Source organism: Cyanistes caeruleus, chromosome 11 (assembly GCF_971803275.1).
Source record: "Cyanistes caeruleus chromosome 11, bCyaCae1.hap1.1, whole genome shotgun sequence".
Lineage (NCBI taxonomy): Eukaryota > Metazoa > Chordata > Aves > Passeriformes > Paridae > Cyanistes > Cyanistes caeruleus.
In genome coordinates, this window is record NC_141711.1 from 22,612,813 (window position 1) to 22,640,016 (window position 27,204).

The 27,204-nt window shown below is 43.9% G+C and overlaps 1 protein-coding gene and 1 long non-coding RNA gene across 4 annotated transcripts in view; one reads left to right on the plus strand and one right to left on the minus strand.

The window, feature by feature from the left end:
• Window positions 1-24,815, plus strand: part of NUP210 (nucleoporin 210) — a 57,444-nt gene extending 32,629 nt beyond the window's left edge. For 2 of the 3 annotated variants that reach the window (XM_086846614.1, XM_086846615.1), the window contains exons 24-40: window positions 12-74; window positions 2,180-2,359; window positions 4,013-4,093; window positions 4,318-4,449; window positions 5,269-5,427; window positions 5,916-6,007; window positions 6,647-6,821; window positions 16,224-16,399; window positions 17,348-17,565; window positions 18,001-18,125; window positions 18,843-18,966; window positions 19,857-20,003; window positions 21,376-21,626; window positions 22,316-22,535; window positions 22,666-22,761; window positions 22,887-22,970; window positions 23,447-24,815. In XM_086846614.1, the coding sequence (XP_086702740.1) occupies window positions 12-74; window positions 2,180-2,359; window positions 4,013-4,093; window positions 4,318-4,449; window positions 5,269-5,427; window positions 5,916-6,007; window positions 6,647-6,821; window positions 16,224-16,399; window positions 17,348-17,565; window positions 18,001-18,125; window positions 18,843-18,966; window positions 19,857-20,003; window positions 21,376-21,626; window positions 22,316-22,535; window positions 22,666-22,761; window positions 22,887-22,970; window positions 23,447-23,547 (2,424 nt within the window). In that variant the 3' untranslated portion in view covers window positions 23,548-24,815. The remainder of the gene's footprint in view (window positions 1-11; window positions 75-2,179; window positions 2,360-4,012; window positions 4,094-4,317; window positions 4,450-5,268; window positions 5,428-5,915; window positions 6,008-6,646; window positions 6,822-16,223; window positions 16,400-17,347; window positions 17,566-18,000; window positions 18,126-18,842; window positions 18,967-19,856; window positions 20,004-21,375; window positions 21,627-22,315; window positions 22,536-22,665; window positions 22,762-22,886; window positions 22,971-23,446) is intronic. The other variant, XR_015275114.1, reaches the window with a different exon arrangement.
• LOC147651138 (uncharacterized) lies at window positions 24,727-26,425 on the minus strand. Its single transcript, XR_015275116.1, has 2 exons — window positions 26,043-26,425; window positions 24,727-25,359 (listed from the first exon to the last, which is right to left on the minus strand). It is a non-coding gene; the product is annotated as an uncharacterized LOC147651138 (long non-coding RNA).
• Between the last annotated feature and the right edge of the window lie 779 nt (window positions 26,426-27,204).

Genomic DNA, 27,204 nt, shown 5'->3' on the forward strand with positions numbered 1-27,204 from the left:
TCTGTGTTTAGGTCTTTTCCCCATTTAGACTACTGCCAAGGAAAGTGACCCTAATTATTGGGGCGATGATTCAGGTGAGGCATCTTCTTACATATTTTTTATTTTGTAATTGCTGTTGCAAAAGGAATATTCATAACTAGATTTTCAGGAGTAGATGCTCAACTTGACATTTATCTGTGTTATAAATGCAATGGCAAAATAGGGTTAATATAAACAGCGATTTATTATAAAACAATTTCAATCACAAACAGGAGAAAAAAACCACAATAAAATAAATCAGCACAGCGCTGGGTGGACAGGGGTCTATACCCAGAGGTACAGATTTACCCAAATCCACACGGAGGGTAGAATGTCCAGGGTTTTTATAGGGATTTTGTGTCCTGGGGCTAAACTCCGAGCAGTCACTGTTCCACAAAGAGCCTAGATGGTTGGTTGAATGGATTTCCTGGAACCATCGAACTGAATCAATAGACGACTGGGCAGTCTTTTTGCATGTGAAAAGTTCTGATTGCCTCCTGATTGTATCTTTGGTTGGGCTCTCCAGGAGAAGTGACCAAGTCGGCTGGGCTCCTCTCATTGTTTAGTTAGATTGCTTTTTCGGTTGTGGCTTATAGGGTGTGGTATCCTGATTCAGTGTGGAGCCGTTGGGGCATCTCGGCTGGGCTCTCCTCATTGTCTAGCCTGATGGCCCTTGTTCTGCTCTTCCTCTCAGGCTGATAAGCGTAGCCTAGGGTCACCTGAATAGGTAGTTACTGCTGGGTCTGGGGAGGAATCTTTAGGCCACACTATATGTGGTTTACATTGTTATAAATACAGTTATATACTTATTCCTTCTTTCACGAATTTTTTCCAAAGTTACATTTATCACATCTGTATTCACACTGAATGGACTAACAGGATTGTTAGAGAGGTCATGCGGCAAGCGATGGTGGTCAGGGTGCCGCAACCTTCCCAGGAAGTGTCTCCTTTGGGACAGCTCTTGAGTGCCCAGGCACGCCTGCCTTGCCCCTGGGATTCAGCAATAGCCCTTAGAAGAGCTGTTGGAATTGCAGCTGCTCCTTGGGCGACTCAGAAGGAAGAGCTGGAGTCCCTGTACTGAGCTCCACAGGCAGCTTTTATTCTGCTGCTTCTCCGGAGGGGTCTGGGGAGCAGGGGTTTGTATAGGGAAGGCAAGGGGCTGGGTAGAGCAACAAGGCAAATGGTCTGAGGGCTCAGAGGCGGAGCAAGGGGGAAGGGCCAGTGGGATACAACTGATATACATATGAGGGAAAGGCATGCTGGGGGCAATAAAGCAAGTAACCATAACAACAGGATTCTCAACTGAGGCCTTCCCCTGAAAGGGAGCCGGGTAAGTGAAAGGTTATGTATGGGCTCTCCCTCCAGCTGTCTCAGCAGCCCCCACAGTGAGGGACTTTGGGCAAGGGTCTGGAGTGACAGGGCACAAGGCGTAGCTTCAAACCCAGCACAGGGCAAGGTCAGAGGAGATGTGGGGAAGGGACTGTTCCCTGAGAGTGTGGGGAGGCCCTGGCACAGATTTGTGGCTGCCCTTGGATTCCTGGAAGTGTCCAAGGCCAGGCTGGACAGTGCTTGGAGCAACGTAGGGTAGTGGAAGGTGGTCCCTGCCTAGGGAACAATATGAGTTTTGAGGTCCCTTCCAGCCCAACCCATGTTTCTGTGATGAATACTCCTCTGAACAAGAACAGCATTATTCCTGAGCCAACTTCTGTTTTGCTGTATTGCTGGATCAAAGGATTTGTATTTGCTTTTGTCAACGGAGTGTCATCTTTTTTGGTGTTAAATCCCAGCACAGCATGAGTAAATCTGTTGGCTCCATGAAATTTGGGATAGTAGGCATGTTGTATACACTGAAACACAGAGCAGAGCTCTACACCAGGGTGCTGAGGAGAAAGGGAGGTAAAGTTTTCTGAAACTTCCAGGAGTGGAGGTAACATCAGCCTGTGATACTCTGTGAGGGACAGGGTCCACTTCTTTACTCAGCTTATGAATTTCCCATGCTGACATCCTGCAAAGACCAGTGTGCAGTCCTTGAGCTGCCCCTGGGAAGGTGCAGGTAGCACTGAAGTCATTGTGTTGCTGAGCAGGGAGGGTGTTCCCTGTAACGGTGACCAGAAGAACAATCTGAAGGGTTCATTAACTGTTCTGTGTGCTGTTCTGACAGATCACTGCTGAAGGAGGCCCCCAGCCTCTCTCCAACATCATTTTCTCTATTGACAACGGGCACATTGCATCAGTGAACAGCTCTGGGCTGGTCACAGGAGTGGCCATTGGCAGCGGGGTGGTGACAGGAGTGCTGCAGGCTGTTGATGCAGAGACAGAGAATTTTGTGGCAGTGTCCCAGGTAATGCTTGTGGTGCTGTTGGGGGCTGTCAGGGGCTCTCTGACTCATGGCTTTGGCTCTGGAAGGGGGCACAGAGTCTTTCTGCATGAGCAGTTTTACCTTGTGCACTTCTCTGGTTTCCCAAAGATGAAAACTCAAGAGTTCCTTATTCCCTGGCCTGCAAACTTACTTACACAGGTATTGGCACAGGTGGTACTTTGAAAAGGTAGATGAATCTTGCTGTGCCTTAAACCACACTCACCCAGATAATCAGAGCAGCTTTATGACTAGTCTGGTTTCTTCAGGATCGGTTAGTACACCTAGAAAAGCCCATCTAAAGAAGTTTTTCCAGCAAAGCAGAAGGTTGTCCTTGTCTGCATTCCCTCTTAGGTCAGGAGGATCCAGAAGGCAGCGGTTGTTCAAAACAACCCCACATTGTTTCTCTCCTAAGCTGCAGCAGTCTGCAGAGAGCACAATCATCCCTTGTTGTGGTCTGAACCCATCTGTGGAGGTGCATGTTGCCGCTGAAGATGAATACATCACACGGATACAGGTCGAGGTGTGGTGAAAGGAAGAGAAAGTTTATTTTTCCTCCCAGGATTTATAGGTTTCTGACCACGGCCAGGGATTGGATGGTCAGGATAACACTTTCCCACTGCACTGGCCATGAGAGATGTCCATCACAAGATGTGTAACAGAAAGAATGTACACATATCTATGTTTACAGTTACTGTCCTGGGAAAGTCTTTAGAAAACCATGTCAGCAAGCTCAGAAGCTGAGTTTTCAGGGCGACAGGTGCAAGTAGTGAATCCCTGATATTCCATCAGAATCTGTGTCCTTAGATTTTTCTGCAGCTCAGTGTGAGGGAGGTGAGCAGGCCGACAAGGGAGCAAGCACAAGTTCCTTAATGAGACTCAGAGCAACAGAACTTGGGCCAGATCTTATGACTTCTTCCTTTGAGCTCAGGGCAGCACAGCTGCTGTGAACCACAAAGCTCTGCTGCTTGAAAGGTGTCAGCTCATCTAAGAGGACACAAAGTAATATTTTAAAAAAACAAAATATCAAAAAATATGTTTTTTAATGCCTGGGCAGCAGCCTGCCCTAAGGGTGTGACAGGAGGCAAAGTGAACTTGAAAGTTAAATCTGTAGCCCAGTGAGGTCCAGGTCTGACCTTTCTGACCCCAGTATATAGCAGGAATAAAATCTATCAGGAATATCTGGGTATATGAAGAGGAGATATCGGAGTCACACATCATCCTTTTATTCTCATTTGTCCTGTTTGGTGCTCTACAATCGTCATTTCATTCTACCTCGTCTCCATATCTTCCTTCACCTCCTGGGTTTCTTCATCCCTCTTCTGCTGAGGCCTCCTGTAATCTTGTCCACTGCTGTCTATCACCTCTCAGCTCCATCACTCATGTGATCAGTAATTTTGAGCAGATTTATTTTTTCAACTTAAGGTGCATTTTTAAATGCCTATTAATCAAAGCTTAATCCTTTTTAGTTTTTTACAGTTGTGCTGAATTTGTGTATCTGTATTTTCTCTGACAAGTCATGCAAATCACACAGCAACAATGATTAGATAATGGCAAAATAGTGGCTAGAGAGCCTGAAAGTGAAATCTGCTTTCTGTTTGACAAGTGCTTACAGTATCTTCTCTTCCTCCTTCCCAGGACCAGGTGGAAGTTGAGGTGGTGCAGCTGACAGCTGTGAGAATTCGGGCACCCATTACACGAATGAAAGCTGGTACTCAGGTGAATTGTTTGGGATTGGCTTCTGTCACTTTCACATTTTGGAACTTCAGGTTGTGCCCATTCCTGTCACGTCATCTGATGACAGCACAGCAGCTCTGGGAGGAACTATTTTCTTCATGAGAGACCCCATCTCTTGATCAGTGAATTTTAATTCTCTTTGCTGTGTGCAGGTGTTTGGATTGCATATTGGCATTAGCTAAGCAGGCTGGTTTTTCTCTTTCCAGATGCCAGTTTATGTCACGGGCATCACCAGCACTCAGACTCCTTTCTCCTTTGGCAATGCTGTGCCAGGGTTAACATTCCACTGGTCTGTCACCAAGAGGGACACCCTGGATGTCAGGACAAGGCTCAGTGAGGTAATGCACGCACGCGTGTGTGTGTGTGTGCCTGTCTGTGTGTGTGTGTCTTTGTGTGTGTGTGTGTGTGTGTCTTTGTGTGTGTGTGTGTGTGTGTGTGCCTGTCTTTGTGTGTGTGTCTTTGTGTGTGTGTGTGTGTCTTTGTGTGTGTCTTTGTGTGTGTGTGTGCCTGTCTGTGTGTACCTCTCTTTGTGTGTGTGTGTGCGCGTGTGCCTGTCTTTGTTTGCGTGTGTGTGTGCCTGTCTTTGTGTGTGTGCCTGTCTGTGTGTGTGTGTCTTTGTGTGTGTGTGTGCGCGTGTGCCTGTCTTTGTTTGCGTGTGTGTGTGTGTGCCTGTCTTTGTGTGTGTGCCTGTCTGTGTGTGTGTGTCTTTGTGTGGGTGTGCGCGTGTGCCTGTCTTGGTTTGCGTGTGTGTGTGCACGCCTGTCTTTGTGTGTGTGTGTACCTCTCTTTGGTGCACTGTGTGTGTGTGTGTGTGTGTGTGTGTCTGTGTTCATGTGTCTCTGTGTGTGTGCACTGTGTGTGTGTGTGTCTGTGTGTGCACTGTGTGTGTGTGTGTGTGTCTGTGTGTGTGTCTGTGTGTGTGTGTCTGTGTGTGTGTGTGCACTGTGTGTGTGTGTGTGTGTGTGTGCACTGTGTGTGTGTGTGTGTGCGCGTGTGTGCATGTGTGCCCAGCTTGGGAAAAGGAATGGCCACAGCAGGGCAATGCAGGGAATATTGCTGCCTCCACTGCCTCAAAATCCAGGATCAGTTGTCAGCACCTCTGTGCCAATGTCTGGGCTTTCCATGAATCAAACTTTAACCCCTTTCTCCTGTCCAAGGCTGATTTTCAGCTTCCTGCAAACTACAACTTTGCAGTGGATGTTTATGGCAGAGTAAAGGGAAGGACAGGCCTGAAAGTTGTGGTGAAGGTCCTTGATGCTGCAGCTAACCAGTTCTACAACATGGCAAGAGAATTGTCTGATGAAATCCAAATTCAGGTGGGATGATTTTCTTCACATGTTTAAGTATCTGTCAGAACTGGATTGAAGTCTATATTTGAAGTCAGGAATTTGAAATGCAGGAGTAGCTCGAGCTTTGTTTTATCTTTGAGGCCTTACTCTTGTTTATATAGTGTTTGGGCTCATTCAGTTCATGGGCTCATGGGGGCAGGGGGAGTTTAAAGTAACTCAGGTGAATATGGGGTTCCCAACACCTTTCCCTTGAGAAATCTTCTGTTTTCATGCTGCTTCCTAGTTTAGCCATAGCCCTGGAAATAAATGCTCTTCAGAATATCTTGCAGATGATACTGACTCTTCCATTCTCAAATATTTACATTCAGTTGTCTTGTTTTACCATATATATTATACAAGAGAAGAAAGAAAGTTACACTTCTGTCTGGTTTTGTTTGTTTGTTGTGAAGATTAAGTAAATGAAGTAAATTACTGTCTGCACACAACAGTAGGCCAAGCTACCTCTTACTTTCCAGGTGTTTGAAAAACTTCATCTAATCACCCCAGAGGCAGAAAGAGGGCAGATCTTAATGTCACCAAATTCCTTTATGAAACTTCAGACCAACAGGTCAGTGTTCAGTTTCCGTACTGTGGCTTGTCTCACCCCTTTATCCAAACTGTTGTAGGGCAGTTGTGTTTAAGGGAGTTGTTTCAGTCTCTCAGTATCACCATACAACCATTTACTACTCAGCTTATCTGGGGGTTCATAGTGTCTTATCTGTTTTCTCAGGCTTTGTCCAATCTTGTATTAGATTGTAGCTGGAAAATTCATTCAATATTGGGAACTTTGAGATCCCATTTTTTAAAAGCTGTTAAGCCAGTTAAAGCAGTATCCTGCTGCCTGCTTCCTGTAGAGGTTTTGATGGGTGATTGAGGCTTTGTGGAATATAATTCTGTGTATTCCTCACACAGAGGTTATGACTGAATTTTCAGATTAAAATGTCATTTCCCAATGAGAAATTCTTTTTACATAATCTGTTTTCAAAGACTGACATTTTAGACTCATATCAGGCTTCGTCATTTTCCCAGCATAATAATGGGCAGATAGACAGTAGGACACACACTGAGGGCAAAGCTTTAGAGGCATTTACATTTTAGGAGGAGGGAACCCTTAGTTTCATAGAAGCACAGAATGGTTTATGTTGGAAGAAACACTAAATATGGTTTCAGACATTTAAGACGTTCCCTACTTCTTGTTTTTCTTCAGGGACCAAGTGGCCTCCCTGAGTTACCGTGTCTTGGATGGACCAGACAAAGTCCCTGTTGTGGAAATCGATGAGAGAGGATTCCTTGTCTCTGGGTCTGTGACCGGATCATCAATGATTGAAGTGATTTCACAAGAGTTGTTTGGCATTAACCAGACCACCGTAGCTGTTGTTAAGGTACTATCAGCTTTCTTCCTTTGCAGTTTCCTCAAGTACATCTTCACTACTGCAACAGGGATTGTTGGCTGCACTTTTTGAACTTCACTTCTGAAAAGCAAGCAGTGTAGGAATTAATAGTTCTGAGCTTTGAACCTTTGACACCAGGGCATGTATGCCCACCATCTCTGTTCAAAAAATCCTTGAGCCAGGAACTTCCTCCACCTAGCAACATGAGCCTTGAGATACCCAATGCTTCCCTTCCTCCTGTCCCTTTTTACTGTCAGCGTCTTCCCTCTGTCCTGGCTAAGGGAGAAAGATGTACAATTGAGTGCTTTAAGTTATCTCCCCTGTAATCACTGTGAAGTGTCTTGATGGATTTCTTATTTGAATTTTGGTATTACCCATGATGTTCAGCTTTGCCCATAGAACAGGGTGTGGATCTGCCCTCCTGGGTGGGGAGAGGCTCAGTGTCACTAAAGCCACCCCTGCAATGAGGTGGTGGCAGTGAATTCTCTGGCTCTGTTACACATAACCTTGTTTCCTCCCTTTGGCAAGTGAAAGATGTCTGATGAGTTTGGGGGTGGCTCAGATGCCATTTAGTCAGCACCCTGTGGGACTGAAGTCAGATCCCCCTGCGTGAGTTTGTCCTGTACTCAGTGTCAGGAAAATTAATCCACGAACACCAGAGGTTTATGTCCAAAAAGGAGACAGAGGAGTCCTTTTTCTTTATTCGAATAAAGGGAGAGGCCATGGGGCATTCCCCTGGGGTCTCTCAAATTTTTGGAGGGCGCAGCCTCCTTTTTATCCTAATTCCCGGCCGCTTGTCCCTTCTCCCTTTCCCCATAGGCTGAGGTACTTGAGAGGTACAGGCTTCCCGGAACGCTTGATACCTGGGGTACCTTCCCCCCCCACCCTCAATGCATAATCCCTTCTTAACTTTTTGGAATTCATAGTGTTCTTTCAGTGCCTCTTTGATCTTCTACTGGAATCCATCTCATTGTTTCTGTCGTCTCTCACTGATAGCTACATCTTATCAACTGACCCACAGCTTGTTTGTAAAGACAAACTCATCATTCCTCTCAATCCCTCCTCTTTTAATTTTTGTTAATAATTGTCTTTACAAACCTTAGTTATCACTGATCTAATTTTTTGTTCTTGGGTCTTTTTTGGCTTTGCAATTATTTGCAGTGGCATTACTTTCTGCCCTTTTGTAGTTATCTCTGGATCAGTAGGCACGGCTACTACCTGCATTCTTTTGATCACATGTTGAATAAGTTGTATTAAGCAAGGGATCATGCATGGTAAAAAGATTAGAGTTGCTACAACACACGAGAGGAAAAAAAGCATTTGTTTGACCCATAGGCCACCAGGTAACCATGAAAACATGTCCCATTCCCATCTTTTCCATGTTTGGACCTGTACATGGGCTAACTTTCTTATTCCTTTTGTTATTTGTTTTACCACTTTTCCATTGTCATCTATTTGCAAACAGCAGTTTGAGTCATTCAATTTTCTACACACCCCCCCTTCTTCTGCTAATAAATAGTCTAATACCATTCGATGTTGAAATATTGCATTTCTCATCTGAGTAGACTGGTCAGCAAGAAGGTCAAGAGCTGTAGCTGTCTGGTTGATTATTATTTCAAAGACAGCTTGCAACCTAATTATCCGATTTAGATTATAAATGGGTTCTCTGGCACCTGATATTAATTCATTTGGGTTCCAGGTAGCTGGGCCATAGTGTTGTATGATCCGTTCAGGTGGCCATTCATCTTTTCTCCACTTTTGGGTGCTCCTTCCAACCAGGGATGTATCAATGGACCGCTTCTCTCTAATTAGATCATCATATACTTTGATTCCTAACTGATTTCCTTGAACTTGTGGTAGCAGAAAGAACAATGGTCTAATATACCCCACATAACATATCCCTGACCAGTTTGGAGGTAGCCTGCGGTAAGCATTTTGGCCACAAATTCAGTAGTGCCCCTTTAGAGCCCAGGTCCCATTAGCGAAGGGACCTTTCCAATTTTCATCATCAACTGGTGGGTCAAAATACAGCTTGCTTCTAGGGCCTAGGGGTCTACCCACAATAGTTGCCTTGCCATAAGAATCACAATATTTACATTTCCAAGCTCCTACATGAGGTTTCCACTTGCAATCACATCCCAGATCTGTTTTATTAGATCTGGACCAGAACCTGTTAAAAAGGGTTCTAGTTCCATTCCGGTGTTGCCATTTCCACTGATAGTCTCGGACAACATGTGTCTGACTTGTGGAATTATCCCGGGGGCAGCTTAAAAATAAAGGGTCAAAAAACTTATCTTTCCCCACTGCTTTACAGCTTTCAAAATCTTTTTGGTAATTATGGAAGGAACACCTTACCCAGCTACCATTAGTGAGCTTAACATGTGTTTGATTCCATCTGCCTCTATATCTGGAACAGTCATAAGGAGGGCAGTTGGGGGCTCAACAATTTAAACCTAAAGATAAAGTCCAGTCACAAACGCTCTTTCTCACATATGTGCTTCCTGTTCTGTTTAAGCAATAAATGCCTCTTTCAGAAGAATGAAGCTGCCATGGACTTCCTTCTTTGTCCCAAAATCCAGTTCCATTATGGACTTCACTCAGGGTGCTAACCTACCATCTAGGCTCGACTGGGCTGGCCACCCATGGCCAGCTTTCAGATCCCCCTGGCCCTCCGTAGACCCAACAGTTTCTAAGGTTAAAGGTCTTTGCTACTTGTTCTCCTAAAGTAAAAAAATTGTTTTCCCACTTTAGACCCCAACTTAACTGAAAATATAAAGGTAAAATTATTAAGAGAAACATTCTAATAGTGTTATAACCTAATTTCTAATTTTCAATTTCACGTTGTCTTCTACACTACCTGTGGCAAGTGAAAAGCACAAAAACAGCTTAGCACAAAGAAAGCAATGACAGCATGGATTGGCTCCCAGTGTCTGGAGATTTGAGAGTAGGGATGCAGACTATTTCAGCAGGCAGTCTGTGGGGAGGCACTCGGGGCTTCCCCCAATGTCGACGCACCAGCTACTGCTCCAGTCCACTCCTGCGGAGTGTCAGTCGCGGCTTCCCATCCTTCTCCTCCAGCTGAGATGTCCAAACTTCTGGGGCTTTAGCGACCTTGACTCGAGTGTGATGTGTCCACCTGTGTTCAGCTGTCTTGACGGCTGTTTCTGTGGTCAGCAACACCTGGAAAGGTCCACGCCACTTAGCCACCAGGGGTGCTTCTTTCCACTCTTTAACTAGGACCCAGTCTCCTGGTTGGATATTATGCACAGCAAAGTCCAAAGGCAGGGTCTGTGTCAGCTGAGCTTCCTGTCGAAGAGATTTCACAAGAGACAGTATCCGAGCCACATACTGTTTTAGATATACATCACTTATCTCTACCCCCGCCCCAGGCTGAGAATTACAAGGATAAGGAATTCCAAACATCAGTTCAAAAGGAGACAGTTGAATATCTTCCCTGGGTCTGGCCCTGATTCTTGCTAAAGCCAGTGGTAAGAGCCGCAGCCATGGCATTTTCGTTTCTATCACTAGCTTCAGAAGATGTTTTTTTATTTCTCTATTCATCCTTTCAACTTGGCCTGAGCTTTGGGGATGCCAGGGAGTGTGGAGGTTCCATTGTATCCCTAAAGCAGTCATTACTCTTTTAAGAACTTTTCCAGTAAAATGAGTTCCTCTATCTGAGTCTATCGCTTCCACCATCCCATATCTTGGGATTATTTGTTCTAAAAATACTTTAATAACTGACCCTGTAGTTGCTGAAACAGCTGGGAAGGCTTCTGGCCACCCTGTTAATTGACATACTATTACCAAAAGGTATTTAAATCTCCCCACTCGGGGCATCTCAGTAAAATCCACTTAGCACCTCTGGAAGGGACGTACAGCCCAAGGCCTCCCGCCCCTCGCCAGTTTCTTTGTAACTTTGTTATTTGTCTCAGCACAAATCAAACAACCATCAACAGCTCGTTTTGCCAGAACAAAAAGACCCACAGCAGCATACATTTTGAGGAAGGCTTCTGCTATCCCTCGGGAGCCCCAATGATTCCCTTCGTGGAGCTGTTTTAGCAGTTGGGAGGCTAAAACTTTCGGTATCCACTGCTTACCATCTCTTGTAAACCAATTACCCCCTCTTTTCTCTGCCCCACTCTTCTTAACTATGTCAAGTTCTGGTGGAAAAGACAGCTTCTCTGGCAAGGGGGCAGTTACTGGGAGCAAGGGAAGTAACTTAGAGATTTCTGGCAACAATGCAGCTTTCCGAGCTTCTTCATCAGCCAGTCTATTTCTTACTGCCTCTTCCGAGCACCCTGCCTGGTGTCCCTTGATGTGTATTATTGCTACCTCCACTTAGAGGCTCTCTCAGTTAACAACGCTTTAATCTGGTGTGAAACTTTAACAATCAGATAACCCCCCCTTGTCAGCTTTCGGGCCTCAGCCACCATCAGAGCTGTGGCTGCGCAGTTCTGCAGACAATGGGGCCAGATTCTGGCTACTGGGTCTAACATTTTAGAAAAATAGGCAACAAGTCTCTGTGTTCTCCCATGCTCCTGAATTAAAATTTCTTTTGCGTGACTTTGTATAAACATGATTTAGTTCAGCAGCAAGTAATGCCACTGCTTCAAGCCACTTACATTACATTTCTTTATTTATTCCTTTTTTTCTTTTTAGTAATTAACCACTCCTTATCTTAATTTTTGCATTAAGTCCATCTTAGGCTTAGGGAGATGACTAACAAATTAACTTCCATTAAGGAAACTCTAATATTTATAACATTTTATAACTTTTAACATTTAAAACTTTTATTAAGGAAAGAAACAAAATACTTTCTTTTAAAGTTTTCTCATAATTTCCACAGAGGAAGTGCATGACAAATACTCAGGCTTTCTATAGGACACTATTTTTACAAGGTTGCAGTTACAGAATTTGCTTTAGGGCTACAACAAACCACAGACTGGTGGGGGTGTTCCCCACAAGGTATGACTTGCAGCATTGGCTTCATAACTGAAACTTGCCAATTCTGGCTTTTGACAACAAAACATACAAAGAGCAGAGGGGTGTGGTCCCCTCCAAACTGGAGCCATTCTGCACAAAACTTCATGTAGACAAATTAATTAAATCTCCAAATTAATTTACTACAATTTTTACAATTCTTTCAAAGAAAGATGGTTAAACTTCTGAGCCCACAGAAGAAACTACAATTCTCACAACTCTTTTGAAGGATTAAAAAAATTCTTTAGACAATTTTCCCCCTCGGGGATAAAAATTAAGGTGAATCGAGAGGTCTTTGTTTTTACTAAGACACACACCTCTCCTCGATCCAGACCCACTTTAAAAGTTGACAACGGCTCTAGGTTGGTGGATATAATGAGAGCCTTTGACACTCTTAACAATCCATTTCTCTTATCTTCTGGACTTTCTCGGCAGTCCAGCTGTTCTTGGCTTTTTTTTGCAGACATTGCCGTTCTCAGTGTCCTATGCCCTGAAGACAGCACACTGATCCTTTCCCAGCCACTGTTTGGCTTGGGTCTCCCTTGCTGGGGAGAAAAAGCCTCTGCCACTTCCTTGTGGCCGATCCCGTCCCCTCTGTCCCGGGGGACCCCTTGGACCTTGCGGTTTTTCTATCTCTGGCCTGAAAAAGGCTATCACCTTCGCCTTTCCTCCTTGTGCTCACTCTACCACACACCGAATACCAGAGCCAGTCCCTGTCCTGCCACATTGTCCAAACAGCTCCTCCCTGCTCCAGTGCTCCCGGCGGGCACGGCCGGCAGCACCACAGGCGAACAGGGCATCCCGCAGCCTCAAAGGGCCAGCAAGCTGCTGCTGCCCCTGTCCAGGGCCAGTGGGGTCAGGCACTGCCCAGTGCTGAGTCCCAGCAGCCTCACAGGCCCCCAGCCTGTGCTCCTGGTCCTGTACCTCCACTCCTGGTCCCTGCTTCAACCATATCTCTCCACACTCTCCATTAACCAATTCTGTTCCAGCACACTAACACAATCCATCCATCTCCTGCTGCCAAAGACTCTTTCTTGACTTCCTTTATTGCCCCCCCCCACCTCGGGCGTGGATTCTTGAGATCCCTTCTAGTTCCAGGCATTGATATGATATGCTGCTCCCTTCCCCCTACACCACTGTTGTTCTCAGGTGGAGCTGTAGGGACAGCATTTCCCTGATCCCTTTGCCCTGGAAGGTGAGGATACAGGGACCTGCAGCTGGCCTTAGGTCAGCTGGTACCACCGGAGGACAAGACGGGGGAAGGTGCGGAAAAACATTTTAATCTTCACTGTTTTCTTTTTCCCCACCCCCGTTTTTCCTCTTCTCCTTTTTTTTTTTTTTTTTTTCTGAACACATAGATTTCTTTTGTTGTTTGTTTAAACTATATCAATTCACATTCCCTTTTAATCTATTTTTTTTTTTTCCCAATTCTCCTCTAGATACCTTCACAGAACTCAACACAAATGAATTCTGTTTTCTAAGGTGGCCATACAAGTCCATTTGGCATCTTATACTCTGGCCATACATAATAACAATATTTTACCATCATCTCCATAGTTACCTCTGTGTGAATGCATAATCTGTCCCAAGATCTCAGCATTCTCCCCAAGGGACTCTCCGGGGCTATTATGGGATCGTCATCCCTTTTGCCGAGACCCCTTCCCGGCTGTACCCTTGCAACCCTCCATGGGTGCTCTGTTTAGCCTGTGCTACCCTCCCTGGGTGCCCTCCCAGGCTTGCCTGTGCTACCCTCCCTGGGTGCCCTCCCAGGCTTGCTCCCCGAAGATCCCATTTTACTCACCGGTGAGGTTTTCAGTGGTCCTTCCCTGTGGACTCTTCACGGACCCCCCTGGTCTGCCACTCGTCTGTCTCCTGGACAGTCTCGGGAACCCAATCGATCGCCCGGTGCTGGCCGCCACCGAGGGGAGCTGGCCACCAAAACTGGGTGAGGCGCCTTCAGCTGCACTCGCTGCCCGCTGCCCCGGATGGTGGAAATATCCCGGACAAGCCCCCAAAAATTGTCAGGAAAATTAATCCACGAACACCAGAGGTTTATGTCCAAAAAGGAGACAGAGGAGTCCTTTTTCTTTATTCGAATAAAGGGAGAGGCCATGGGGCATTCCCCTGGGGTCTCTCAAATTTTTGGAGGGCGCAGCCTCCTTTTTATCCTAATTCCCGGCCGCTTGTCCCTTCTCCCTTTCCCCATAGGCTGAGGTACTTGAGAGGTACAGGCTTCCCGGAACGCTTGATACCTGGGGTACCTTCCCCCCCCACCCTCAATGCATAATCCCTTCTTAACTTTTTGGAATTCATAGTGTTCTTTCAGTGCCTCTTTGATCTTCTACTGGAATCCATCTCATTGTTTCTGTTGTCTCTCACTGATAGCTACATCTTATCAAGTGACCCACAGCTTGTTTGTAAAGACAAGCTCATCATTCCTCTCATCAGGATGGTGATACAAAGCTCTCTGTAGTGGGACCCATCTCAGTTCAGCACCTCGTCCAGCTCATTTGTTTTCCTGTACTTATTTCAACTGTAGTGCCTTTATGGAAATCATATTTTTAAGCTCATGAGGTAACATGGTTCATTTTATGGCTGAGAGAGCTTCAGAGGTTTTGCTGAAGGTCATGTCAGAAAACTTGTGACAGAGCTGGAGATGAGCTTGAATCTGTTGTGTCATTCTAAGGCAAAGCTCTCTCCTTCACTCTGTCCTTCTTTCATAAGGTCTTCTGTTGTCTGTTTACAAATGTACACAATTAAGAACCAAACTGCTGCAGCAGCATCACTTAATACTTAGACCTTGAACTTGGCTCAGAGAAGGGCTCTTATATAAGACAGGGAGGGAGAAGAAGGTGTGACAGTGAGCTTAGCATCAGACCGAGTTCAGCACTTGCCTGGACCTGATGCAACTCAGTATTAATTTTCTTTTTTTTCTTGAATTAAAAAAAATATTTCAAAACCTGAGCTACTTTAAAAGGTTGCTTTCATCAATATTAAATTTAGAAGTTATCCCTTGTGGGACAGTTACTGAGATTTTAAAGTAAAGCAAGCTTGATAATCTGTCAGGGAAATGGGGTTTTTGTTGGCTTGTAACCATGGCTTGTTGGGCAGAGATCTGTATGCATGGAGATTTTAACTGATGAGACCAGCCTGTGGAGCAGACAGTGGGATATACTGATATTATAGCCTTTTTTTTTTTTTTTTTTTTTTTATTTTTTTGATTCACCTAAGATGTATTTTGCTTGAGGCTAAATTTGTCCTTTACTTTTTAAGTTATGACATGTATATTTTCAGATTGCAGTTTTACATTTTAGCTGAGCCTCTTAGGTCAGGAAAATAAAGGGATTTTTCTACAAGATAAGCTTGAGGCCTTCTTTTAAAATAGTTTTCTCAATATATTGGAGGGGTTTTGCTTCCTCTGTCTGTCCATTACTTGTTTTCCAGCAGCTGTAACGAAAAGAGCAGATATAGTTAGGTTTGTTGGGTAATTTTGCTCATTAACCTAGGTAAGACAATCAAGAATAGTAATATGCTATCTAAAACCCAAAAGAACAGGTTGTCAAGTCTTTGTCTTAAGAAAACCTTTCTTCACTGGAGTGTTACTGCAGAAATGTGGGGGTGTGCACCTATGGATAATGGAGCAGACTGTCCTAAGGAGTTTGGAGCAGTTCCCAACTTCTTGACTGAGGAGAGGCACTGAGGGAACAAAGCTCAGCTTGCTGACCCCTCAGGGTTTGTCAGCTTCCATCTCTGCCTGGAACAGCTTGGCTTTCTCACTGGGTGCAGGGGAGCTGGGCAACAGTGACCATTCCATCCCCTTACTCACACATATATTGTGAATTACTCTTTTAATACCTGGGCAATGAGTTGCACCTTTCATTTCAGGAATTATTAGGAGAGAGGTCTGGGGGCCACTTGATCTCTTGCATATCCAGGGAATCTTAACAGTTTGAATTGATAGGATAGCAATGTGTTCTCTGAAGTCCGTGTGATTCTTGCTGGTTCAGTTCCCAGTGGTACTAGAAGAAAAGGGCTAAGAAATATCAGCCGTGAAGGTGTAAAGCAGACACAGCCAGGCTTTCCTCAGCCATGACAAGGCAAGGGGAACACAGAGGTGACCTGCACATGGTCCTGGCCAGCTGGCCCTGGATAGCCCAGCTTGAGTGAGGGGCTGGACTAGACCGTGCCAGAGGCCCCTTTCAACCTGTGGAATGGAGATACTGATAATAATAGCTGATAATAACATGTTAGTCCTGGCATATGGCTAATGCAAATGGCTCTTATGAGAAAGGCTTTCTCTTATGAGAAAGGCAGCTCTGGATATTTTCATAATAAGAACCCTTTTAGATTATTTTTATATGGACATCACAAAAAGCAATTTAACTTCCCTTCTCACTGCTGATGTTTTTCCAGGTCTGCCCCATCTCCTACCTCAGGATCTCCATGAGACCTGTTCTGCTCACCCAGAACAAAGAGGCACGGCTGGCCCTGCCCCTGGGTGTGACACTGACATTTGCAGTCCATTTCCACGATAACTCTGGAGATACTTTCCATTCACACAATGCTGTGCTCAACTTTGCCATCAACAGGTGGGTGTCTGTCACAGGTGGTAATTACAGAGAGCAAAAAAAGGCCAGACACACTTAGAACAAAGACTGTTCCAGAGATACCAAGTGAAGATACAGCTTGGGCTGGGATTAGCAAACCAAGGGTTTTGTCTCTGCCCTTCAGAGGCAGTAGCAAGAAGAGTTCCAGTTAGCAAGCAATACTCCCTAGCCATGGAAAGCTGCCTAGATAAGCATGATCCCAGTAGGGCCTGCAGGAGCTGTACTCTGCTCTAAGTGACTCTGAATCATCCCCCTGCACACAGCAGTGGCCCAGAGAAACAACTGATCCATCAGCATCTGCCTCTCCCAGTGCTGTGTTCCACTGCCTCACTGAGGACTTATGTAAGGTGGGGAATGTTCTGGATTAGGGGCTGTCTCCTCAGATAGGCTTGTGCAATCTTCCCACAGCAGGGACAAGCCTCAAAAAAGGCCTTTTGGTCAATGCCTCACAGAGTAAGTGTTGTGAAGCAGCCTCCTGTGGTCTTGAGTAAAATAACACTAATGCTGTTACTGCTGGCTTGTTTTCTGCAGAGCACCTTGCTGAACTTGGGTAAATACCAGAACTGGTAATCCAATGGCATTGTTACGTCTGGGAAGTTGCATGTTCATGATCAAATTTCTTGGCTTCGTAACTCCTTTGACAAAAGGGAAAAGAGACAGATGATGTCATTCTAAAGCTCTACAGTTCTCACAATTAAGAAGTAGTTTTCAAGCATAATTACGATCTTGGTATTTCCTCAGCATAGTGGTGAACTGAGAACTGAAATTTGCCTCAGTGGCACCTAAATAATTTTTATAATTTCCTTACTTTGCTGGACCATCAGATGATTGTTGCTGAAAACAAGTAGTCAGCTGTCTGAAGAGTATCTTGGAAAGATAATGACATTACCAAGCCTGCCTTGTTGCAGCAACACTTCTGTTTGTGTGCAGAGACGACTTTGTGCAGATCGCCAAGGGAGCCACCAACAGCACCTTTGTGGTCAGGACTGTGAACGTGGGGCTGACCCTGCTCAGGGTGTGGGATGCAGAGCACAGTGGCACTGCAGACTACATCCCGCTGCCTGTCCAACATGTCATCTTCCCAGAGCTCCCAGCTGTGGTGGTGGGGGATGTCCTGTGCCTGAGGACATCGCTGACATCCCAGGAAGGTGAGTGGCCTCCAACTGTGTGGGTTAGCAGCTGTTCCACAGGACACCAGTGTGGCTCTGGCTCACTCAGCAAAACTAAATACATCATTGATCATGTCTGTTCAGAATCAAATGTCACTGTTCTTGTTAATGATAAAAATAGGTTTGATCAACTCCTCTAATTTTAAAGGCACCATGCAATATATCTCTTGTATTGAATTCCTGAGTGTCACACTTCAGACATTTCTGTTCCATAAGCTGGAAAGGCTTGTTTCTGTGGGACTCATGCAGAGTCAGGACTGCCTTCAGTCACTGTGTTTGATGGTTGGTATTAATGGGTTTGTGTCAGAATAACTGCTGGGCAGTGGCACTCACAGACACCAGAGTGCCCAGGAAATGCTGCAGTTGGCAGCAGGGTGTTGAGCAGTGCCCCCTGGTGTTTTCCCGGCTTGCCAGGTGTGTGGAGCTCCTCCTCAAGTGCTCTTCTCGTGGACTCCAAGACTGGTGTGGCCCTGGCAAGGGACTCTGGGGTGGTCACTGTCTACTATGAGATCTCTGGGTTACTGAAAACCTACAGAGAGGTAAAGCACTGTTCCATTCCTACTTGAGGTTTGTATGTTTGAAATGGACCCTCACCATACTGTATTCTATAGGATTTTTTTTGTCGTTATAAATATTTAGAAATGTTCTTTTGGAAATGCAAGTGTTTGGGAAGTATTTGGATGTGTCCAAAAACATAATGTTTTTTTTAAACATCTGTGCTGAGGCGGAAAATGTAGCATAACAATTTTGGTTTTTCAATTCTACTGTTCTTGTATTGTATATTTTGATTCCTTTGTTGGCTAAGTTGTTTCCAGGTGCTGACCAGTTTTTGAGTATGGCTGCTGTTATGAATGAAGCTTCACTGCAGGATGAGATGTCAGCAAGAACTTGCTCATGTCTTGTGCCATGCATCACTGATCAGAAGTACTCCATTAAATTATTGTTTATCTGCAATGCAATTGTACTGTTGACATAATTCACTGCATCAGCCAGCATAAGCACTAGACATTCTTTTTAAATTAAATTTAGACATAGAGGTTTATGCGTATTAACTTCTGAGGATTGGGTAGGAGGACAAAATGTTTTTGCTAGCTTAAATTGCTTGGAAAGACAGTTTCCAGTAATAGACAAATGTGTGATTTCAAAGAAAAGCATCACCTTGTGGAGTCTTTCACAACCAATCCAGTCTGGTTTTGCCTTAATTTTTATTTGTTGAAAGAGTTTTTTGGTAACAGTGCACTTCATCCCTTTTTCAGATCTTGATTAATGCACCTCAGAGGACCACAGCAATGCATGTCAGTGGCATGCAGACAAGTTTGCAGGGAGTGGCAGCCTCCAAAGTCATAGTTTCAATTGGGGAAACAAACAAAAATTTGAAAGGTATGATTAAAAATATTTATGCTGATAGTTTATTGTGTGTTTATGGATTCATGATGCTTTGGTTTGTATTATGGGGTTTTTGTTTGTTGTTTAAGGGTAACAAGATACCTAGGAGCCTCAAATGCCTTTCTAGAGTCCCAGGAGCTCTAGGAGCCATGGGACAGATTTTGGAAGGTGTTTGGGGCCACTGTTAATATTTCACAACTAATAAAATCAGTAGATTTCAATAGAAGTACCATTTTTGATCATATAAACAACAACTAATAGGAAGTCATCTAATTGCTTATATGTTTAATTGCAATTGTCTTCTTGGAGTTGTGTTTTCTTAGTTAGTTACCATCCTTAAATATTTTACAGAACTTACCACCAGTTAGAATTAATACAAAGATTAAGCATCATATTGTTTCCTCTACTTAATAAGCTGTATTTTGTGTGATTATAGATCCTTTTAGCTTCTAGCTTAACAATTAGCGCTTGTTCTAGTAGTATTTTATTTTGCTATATGTAAATTATTAACCTACCAAAAAATCATCTTGCCAGATATACTGAAATCTAACTCAAGGCTCCCAGGATTATATAAGTTATTCAGGAGACATTGGAGTAGAAAGTTCTCTCAGGCTTATTCTTTCCTGTAAATAAATTATTGCTGTCAAGAAAACCCCACAACATATAAAATTTTTGCTGCTGTCTCTTTGGGATTAGACCTGAGCAAGGACAGCTGTCTGATTTCCAACTGTTTTAAAATCTTCATAACCTTGCAAAACTATTTCAGAAGATGATAGAATAACCCAATACTACAAGCCCATGATTTTATTTTTAATTAATTTAAATAAATTAGTTAATTTTTTTTTTTTAACTAATTAGAGGTGGATTTTTTTCTTTCCCCCTAGGGGAGTGTTCACCAGCTCAGACTGAAGCCATTGCTGAGTTACAACCCCAGTCCATTATCAGTTGCCATCTCGATTTCAGTAGTGATGCCTTTGACTTCCCAGCACAGGATATTTTTGTGGCAGAACCTGGATTTGATGCAGTTTCAGGTAAGATGTAACAAGATGTCATGTTGCAGACAAGCACAAGCTCTTTGGTCCAGCAGATTCCACAGAATCCCACCATCATGGGCTGGGTTGGAGGGACCTTTAAAGCCCATCCAGTGCCACCTCTGCCATGGGCAGGGACACCTTCCACTGTCCCAGGCTGCTCCAAGCCCTGTCCAGCCTGGCCTTGGGCTCTTCCAGGGATCCAGGGGCAGCCATAGCTTCTCTGAGCACCCTGTGCCAGGGCCTGCCCACCCTCACAGGGCAGAATTTCTTCTTAACATACAATATAAACTTACTCTCTTTCCTTCTGAATCCTCTGGGCTTTGCTGTGTAGGACCTCAGGCCTCAGTGAGTTGTTCACGTGGACACTTCTTGTTTCAGTGGGTTTTCTGCCTGTGGCAAAATCTTGTGTTGGCTTTCAGAGAAAGCCAGACACCACTGACAGCCCACTTCATGTTTTTCAGAGTTTTTGTATTAAGTCAAAAAGCAAAGGAGCACTCAGGTGACAAGTATACCAAAAGTGGAATGTACCCCAGAACATCATGAACTGGGTCTTAAAACGGGGGAAAGATTCCTGGCACTCTGGAGGTGGAAATAAAATTGTCAAGTCTACAGAATGTGTTAATGTTTTGAAAGTATAACATGATTTAAAACAGGACCAAACCACCGTGGACTGTACATAAAGAACATTAATTATCTGTTAGAGTCATCCATGCGTCCATTGTGCAAACCCCTATTCTACCCTGCATATGCCTCTGTTACTTAGCTGGGTGAAGAAAATAACGGGAAAACATGCACCTGGCAAGTTTTCCTTGTTACTGATGCTTTTTTATCTTCCATTCTTTGGGAAGTTTTTACTACCTTTACTGTTAATAACAGATTAATTGGTCCCATATGAGACTAGAAACACAGTGAATATATCTTTTAAAGGAGCTTTTATAAATAAACTACATCTTCACAGACTTGAGGATGGTGGTGGCAACTGGCTAAAATTTTAACTCTAGTTGAAAATAATATGAGATAGGATATTCAGTCTTGTTTTCAGTAAAGCCTTTCAGTATTAGCATGAATGTTATTTTCAAAGTGGAACTGAATCTCAGTGGCCTATTAAAATGTGAGTGGAAGTTACCAGCATAGTGTTTTTTTCATGATGTTCAGTTTGGGAGAAGGAATAATTCTGTAGTTGTAGTGTTAGGATTGTGATGTTCGACTCAACAGACACACTGTCCCAGTCCATCTGTGCATCCCTTATCATGCTTCTTGCTGAGCTTTACCACCTTTTTTAGCTTTTCTCTGAAGATGTCCCAGCAATCTCGTTGTGCATGGAGAAGAAGGTGAGTAGTTAACAGCCCAAACTCTCTTGTTCCTGCAGGACACTACACGTGCTCCATCAGGATGCACAGCCTCTCTGACAAGCAGCTGAAGCACCTGAGCAGGAGCAAAGCCACGCTGAGGGTGACAGCTGCAGTGCAGGGCAGTGCCATGGCTGGGGAGCAGCTGGGCACAGAGGTGCCCTTCAACCACTGGTTCTATGCTGATCAGGCTGAAATGCTGCTCAGCAACCAGGACATGAGCTCCATCCTGAAAATCTTTGGAGTCAGTGAAATTCTGGATAGCCTGGAGGTAAGAGTGTTCCCAGGAAGTACCTCAGCACAGCTGGAAGCATGTTGAACTGTCACATGCAGCTTTCTAGTGCAAGGCACTCCCTGCCGTCCTTACTACATCAAGATTTGTTCCTGAGATGATTTGGAAATGCTTGTCTTAGAACATGTTCTTTATCAGTTTTCACTTTTCACAGGATCCTGGAATGATTTGGGTTGGCAGGGACCCTAAAGCTCATCCTGTTTCAATGCATTGCCATGGGACACCACTCACTCACTGGCTTGCTCAGGGGCCCATCCAGCCTGGCCCTGGGGTTCTGGGGTACAGATGTGTCAGGCTCACCTGGGCCTGCAGCCTGGCATGTGTGAACCAGCTTGTGGGTCAGGAAGCAGAAAATTGCCTGACCTCTGTGGCAGAGGGAGTTACATGACTGAATGCCCATAGCTCCCACAGCCCAGTAAGGGTCCATGGATTTTGGCTATGTGGGGTTAGCCCAGACCTGTGGAAAGGCCAGGTGAGGGTGGGCACCCTTGGCAATAGGCAGAAGGAAATGCTGCAGGTGTCAGTGTAAAGGTACACCTGACTCCTCTAGAGGGGTGAATTGCTCTGTGTTTCTGTAGAATCACCCATTGCTGGCACCTGGCCTGGAAGGTGGAGATGTGCTGGGCTGTCCCAGGCAGTCTGGTTCAGGTTGGATGTTTCCTGTGCAGGTGAAATGCGAGTCCCCAGCAGTGAAGGTACTGGAGAAGGAGAAGTACCACGGGCTGCCCAGCTATGTGGTGTACACTGTGAGCCTGGCTGATCCCAGAGTTCCCAGCCAGGGCTCCCTGTCCACCACTCTGACTGTCTCCAGTCCCATGACAGACCAGTCCATCACCATCCCAGTGACAGTGATCTACCTGACTGACAGAACCACTGCACCCATGAGATGTAAGTTTAGCACTCTAAATACCAGAAAAAACCTTTAGCTTCTCTGATGTTTATGAAGTTAACTCTTTAAGCAGACTGGAGAAGATACTCTTTTTAACTCAATATTTCCTCCTCTTAATCAATTCTACAGATGAAGCTGGTCTCTTCCAGCAGTTTGTTGAGTCTTACCAGGTGATGATCTTCACTCTTTTGGCACTGTTAGCAGGGACAGCTGCTATGATTATAGGTAAGAGAAGGAAAGATTGCACGAGTATTTTTTTTCCATAGCTTCTTACAATGTGTTAGCTGTAATATAAAAAGGAATGATTGCCATCTGAAATGATTTTGGTTTGTTTCTCAACTGTCTTGCAGCCTACCATGCATTTTTCTCACCGAATGAACAGCACAATCAGCCAGTATTCCACCCAAGGGCAAATCTTCAGCACACGGCTAACAGTAAGCAACTGCCACCCAGTTATGAGTGAATTAATTGATTATTCTGGCCATTGCACTGGAATTGAATGTCTATAATCAAGAGTGGCAATGAAAAATAATTCACATTCTTACCAGGTGTGTTTAAGTTACAGTGAACTGCAGGCCTGGTTGTAAACACAAGTGCCTGGTGCTTCAGATAGAATAAGGCAAATTTAAGTGAACATCACTTGCTGAGGGGAAATGTGTTGTGTCCCCCTCAGACTTAAAAAGTCCTGAACAGGAAGACCCACAAACTTTTGATATTTGCAGGATACCTTTTCAAGAGGCGCTTGAAGCTCTGGGGGTGAATTCAAGCTAAAGGGATGATTTCACTTTGAATGGATCATCAGATTCATTGAACACTGCCAGTGTTCAGCAGACGATTGAGAGCAGATGCTTGTTTGTTCCTTCTCCCACCATTCCCGAGCCTGATTGTTGTGCTCTCCTTGCCATTTCAGATTCCACTGCGTCACCTGAACATTCCTTGAGCTCCCAGGCCTCCAGCAGGCAGCCGAGCCCCTCAGCCATGCTCTGGAGCACAGGTTACGCCTCTCGGTAGAGACAGCACAACTCCTCCTCGTGCCAGCAAATAAAAATAAATACACAACTCAGTGCCTTAGCAAGCTCAGCACCTTTAGCAGTCGGGAGGCAATTCAAGTTTTCTCTGGAATACAACTAGGTCCTTAATTAATTTATTTTTTCTAATATTTAGGGTTCTTTGATTTTCATTTTTTATGTCAGTGATTCAATTCTCAAAAGCTTGTTTTATCTGTTGTTTTTTGCTGCCTGCACAAAAGTCAGTGTTTATGCTAATCTGGCTTTCTTGCACTCTTCAAGCAACTAGAAGTTGTATCTAAGTTAGAGTGATAACAATTTTTTATTTACCTTTTGTAAAAATTAGATTTCTTTTTAGTGAGCTTTTTTAAGAAAAGGGAAATTAAAGAAACAAATGAAATATGAGCCAAAAATTTGAAGGATTTTATATTTCAAAGAACTTGTTTTTATTTTGTGTTCCAACAACTCAGGAATGTATTGCACTGATAAGTGTTCTTATGTTTAGCCTTACACTGGGATTCATCAGCACAATATGCTGGTTTAGCATGAGGAATGCTGGAACAACTGTGAATAATTTGGGATTATTTTACAACAACAATTAAAGAAACAGGTTAAAAAAGGAAGCCAGAACTTAGTGTGGCTTCCTTGGGGTACACCTGCAGTATTCCTTGGTACTGTAAGCACTTTTCTGAACTGGGAATGTGAAAGCATGTGCCTTCTAAGTGGATCTTTCCAGTCAAAATCCTTTATTTTGAGGATATAATCACATCCCAGTCACTTTTATTTGTAAGCGTGGTTTTGCAGCTATCAGATAAGGGTTTTGTTTACATACAACAAGCATCCCAGTTTTAACTGTGAGTAATATTTTGGCTGTCTGAACTTTCCTAAGGACCATAAGGAAAGTGAAATAATGAAATACTTCATGAAAAATACTTGTGTGCAGAACTATGCAGGCAGATAGATGAATGGAATGCAGACCCAGTGCATGGCGTAGAGGTATGGTTTCACACAGTGTTAACAACAAAAGGATTGTTACATGTAATTGTGTTGAGTCTTGTTTAACTTGTTGGCTACTTTTGGAGAAATTGTGCCTTAAGTGCTAGTACTACTTCAAAAGGTCAGTTTGGATGTAGATAATAATTTGAATCTGTATTAAAACATTTTCATACTCCTTTATTTTGAATTTTCTTGTGGTTTGGCTGTTCAGAATCTAGTACTGAACTATATTATTTTAATCTGAATTATTTAATAAAGCTTTCAAAGATTCTTTTACTTTGCTGTTGATGAATTTTCTATGGTTTGGCAATTTAGAATTTAGCACTGGGCTGCTGTTTGAACTTCACTTCCTATAGCCCCTCAGTGTTTGCAAGCATGATTTTCTAATCTTAATTTTCACTTTTGTTAACAATGTAATGTTTTTTAAATACTTTGGCAATTGTTCAACAGGTATTTGTTGTCAGGGATTTCTCCCAGCATCTTCAGTTCCTGCTGAAATCAGTGATGACTGTAGAAGCAGCTCTTAATTTTCTAGGTTTGTTCAAACTTCCCATTTTGTTCATTTGGGTTTTAAAGGAAAGATGGATTCTTTTTTCCACTTCCATTCAGCAAGAAACCAAAGGGCTATGAATATCTCAGTGCTACTATGATAAACTCTTCAGAAATGATTGAAGGAAAGATTTTGCTCTCCTGTTGCTTCTTTCTCACTCAGAAGTGTGGCAGTGAGTGTTCTGCAAAACAAACTGCTTCAAGTGGTGGGAGTGCTTTGGCAAATGCTCGCTGTTATTTCATTTCTTTAGGCAAGTAGTTTTGCAGTCTCCTGGCAAGAAAAAAAAAAAAAGTATGAAGTAGGGAACTGGTATGACTCAGGAGCCAACTTCCTGCAAGCAATAACCAGGCTTTTGCCTTGAGGAGCTCATCTGGGCTTAGGGGTTATTCCTGGGTCCAGGGGAACTTTGGGGATATAAATTTTTCTGAGCATGTTTCTGCCAATGTAAAGGTCATTTTTAAATTTTTTTTTCTTAATTGACTGAGAAGAGATTTGGAGTTTTGCATTTAATGCTGAATTTTCCCCCTGTTCACTTACTGCTTATTCCTGTTTGCCCTCTTGAGAGGGAGAAGGGCTGCCGGGAATGTTTCTGTTCCAAGGTCCAGGTCTTACATGAGTTGAAATGTGAGTTTTTCAGGTACCCAAGCAGTGCCAGCTCAGGCCCAAGCCCCGGTCCCTTCCCATCCAGCAGCAGATTTGGTGTGTGCCAGCAACAGCAGGTTCATCACCTTGTGCCGGTACAGGGACGAGAGGTTTTTGTTTTAAAAAATAAAAGAAGCAAACCCAAGAAGTGAGTAGTGAAATCACTGAGCCAATGCCCTGGGCTGTCCTCACAGCCATTATTAGCAAAGCTAGGTTAATAATACAACATTCTAAACACAGCCTAATATTTATTTGTCCATCTACCCCCCTTTAAAAAGCAAGTCAGGTGATGAATAAAACACTGCACACACCTTTTTAGCAAAGAGTTCTTTTTGATGAGCAGCCAGGATTATGGTGTGGTGCTTCAGGGGAAGGTTTTCCTGGCAGCATGTTAGCTGCCTGTGAAGGATCAAAGTTTTACAGGTGTTAATCCAGCAGCCTCTTGGCTAACCCTTGCATTTGCTCAAGGATAAAGGCATCCTTATCCTCCCATTTGGTTGTTGATTTTGGCATTCATGAGGATATGTCAGTCATTAATGAACATTCTCAGACAATTTCTTAGTACTGGGGAATTTCCCCATCCCAGTTTCCCCAGTTAGAGACACAGCTGTGCTGCCTTGCCTGCACCTGTGTTAGGCTGTGTCTTGTGTCCCAGGCAATCCTCCCCAGTGTAGGAGCTCTCCTTGGAGGAGCCCTGGAAATAGATAGTGTTTGGTTAACAGGCAAGGTACATGCTCTTCAGTGAATTCCTCTTTTTATGAATGTTGGTTTTTGGTTTTTTTCTGGTAATGCAACTAGAGGTACTGTTCTTATGATTCTGTGTTAGGCTGTGTAGTATTGGTGATTTGATTAAAACCATTACTTTTCAGCTGTTTCTTCCTTGTATCAGTTTCGAGTTTAGGGTTACAGCTGGCCTTAAACTCCAGGTGTCTTCACACCACAGCCCCTGTGCTCTCATAGGAAATGCATCAATTTCTAAGCTGGAAAGAAAGGCATTTAGCAAGTGATGACTATCTGACATAAAGTCTTTGGGTGATATTAAATACTCCAATTTTTATTTGTTTTATTGGAAAAACTGAAAAACCTCTGCTTTATTTTCAGTTTGAATAAAGCTGGGTTCACTTTTCATCTGTCAACTTCAGTGAGACAACTTCTCTGTGTAAATTAGGCATGCAGTTTCCTAGGACCTTCTCTTGAAGCTTGCAAAACTAAAACAAGAATGGGAAACTAATTGTTCTCCTTGATTCATATTTATCACCATTGCATTGAGCTGTAGATGTACCAACAGTAAGCTGCTTTCCATATCTTCCCTCATACCACTTGTCCTTTCCAGAGGACAGCTCTCCAGAGCTGTTTTTATCCCAGGTGCTGTTTACATCTGCAAGTGGCCTGCTCCAGAGCTTTGTGTATTAATAAACTCTTTCCTTCAACTCTACCATCTTCACCCCTCAGCACAGCCTCGTGTTGCTTTGC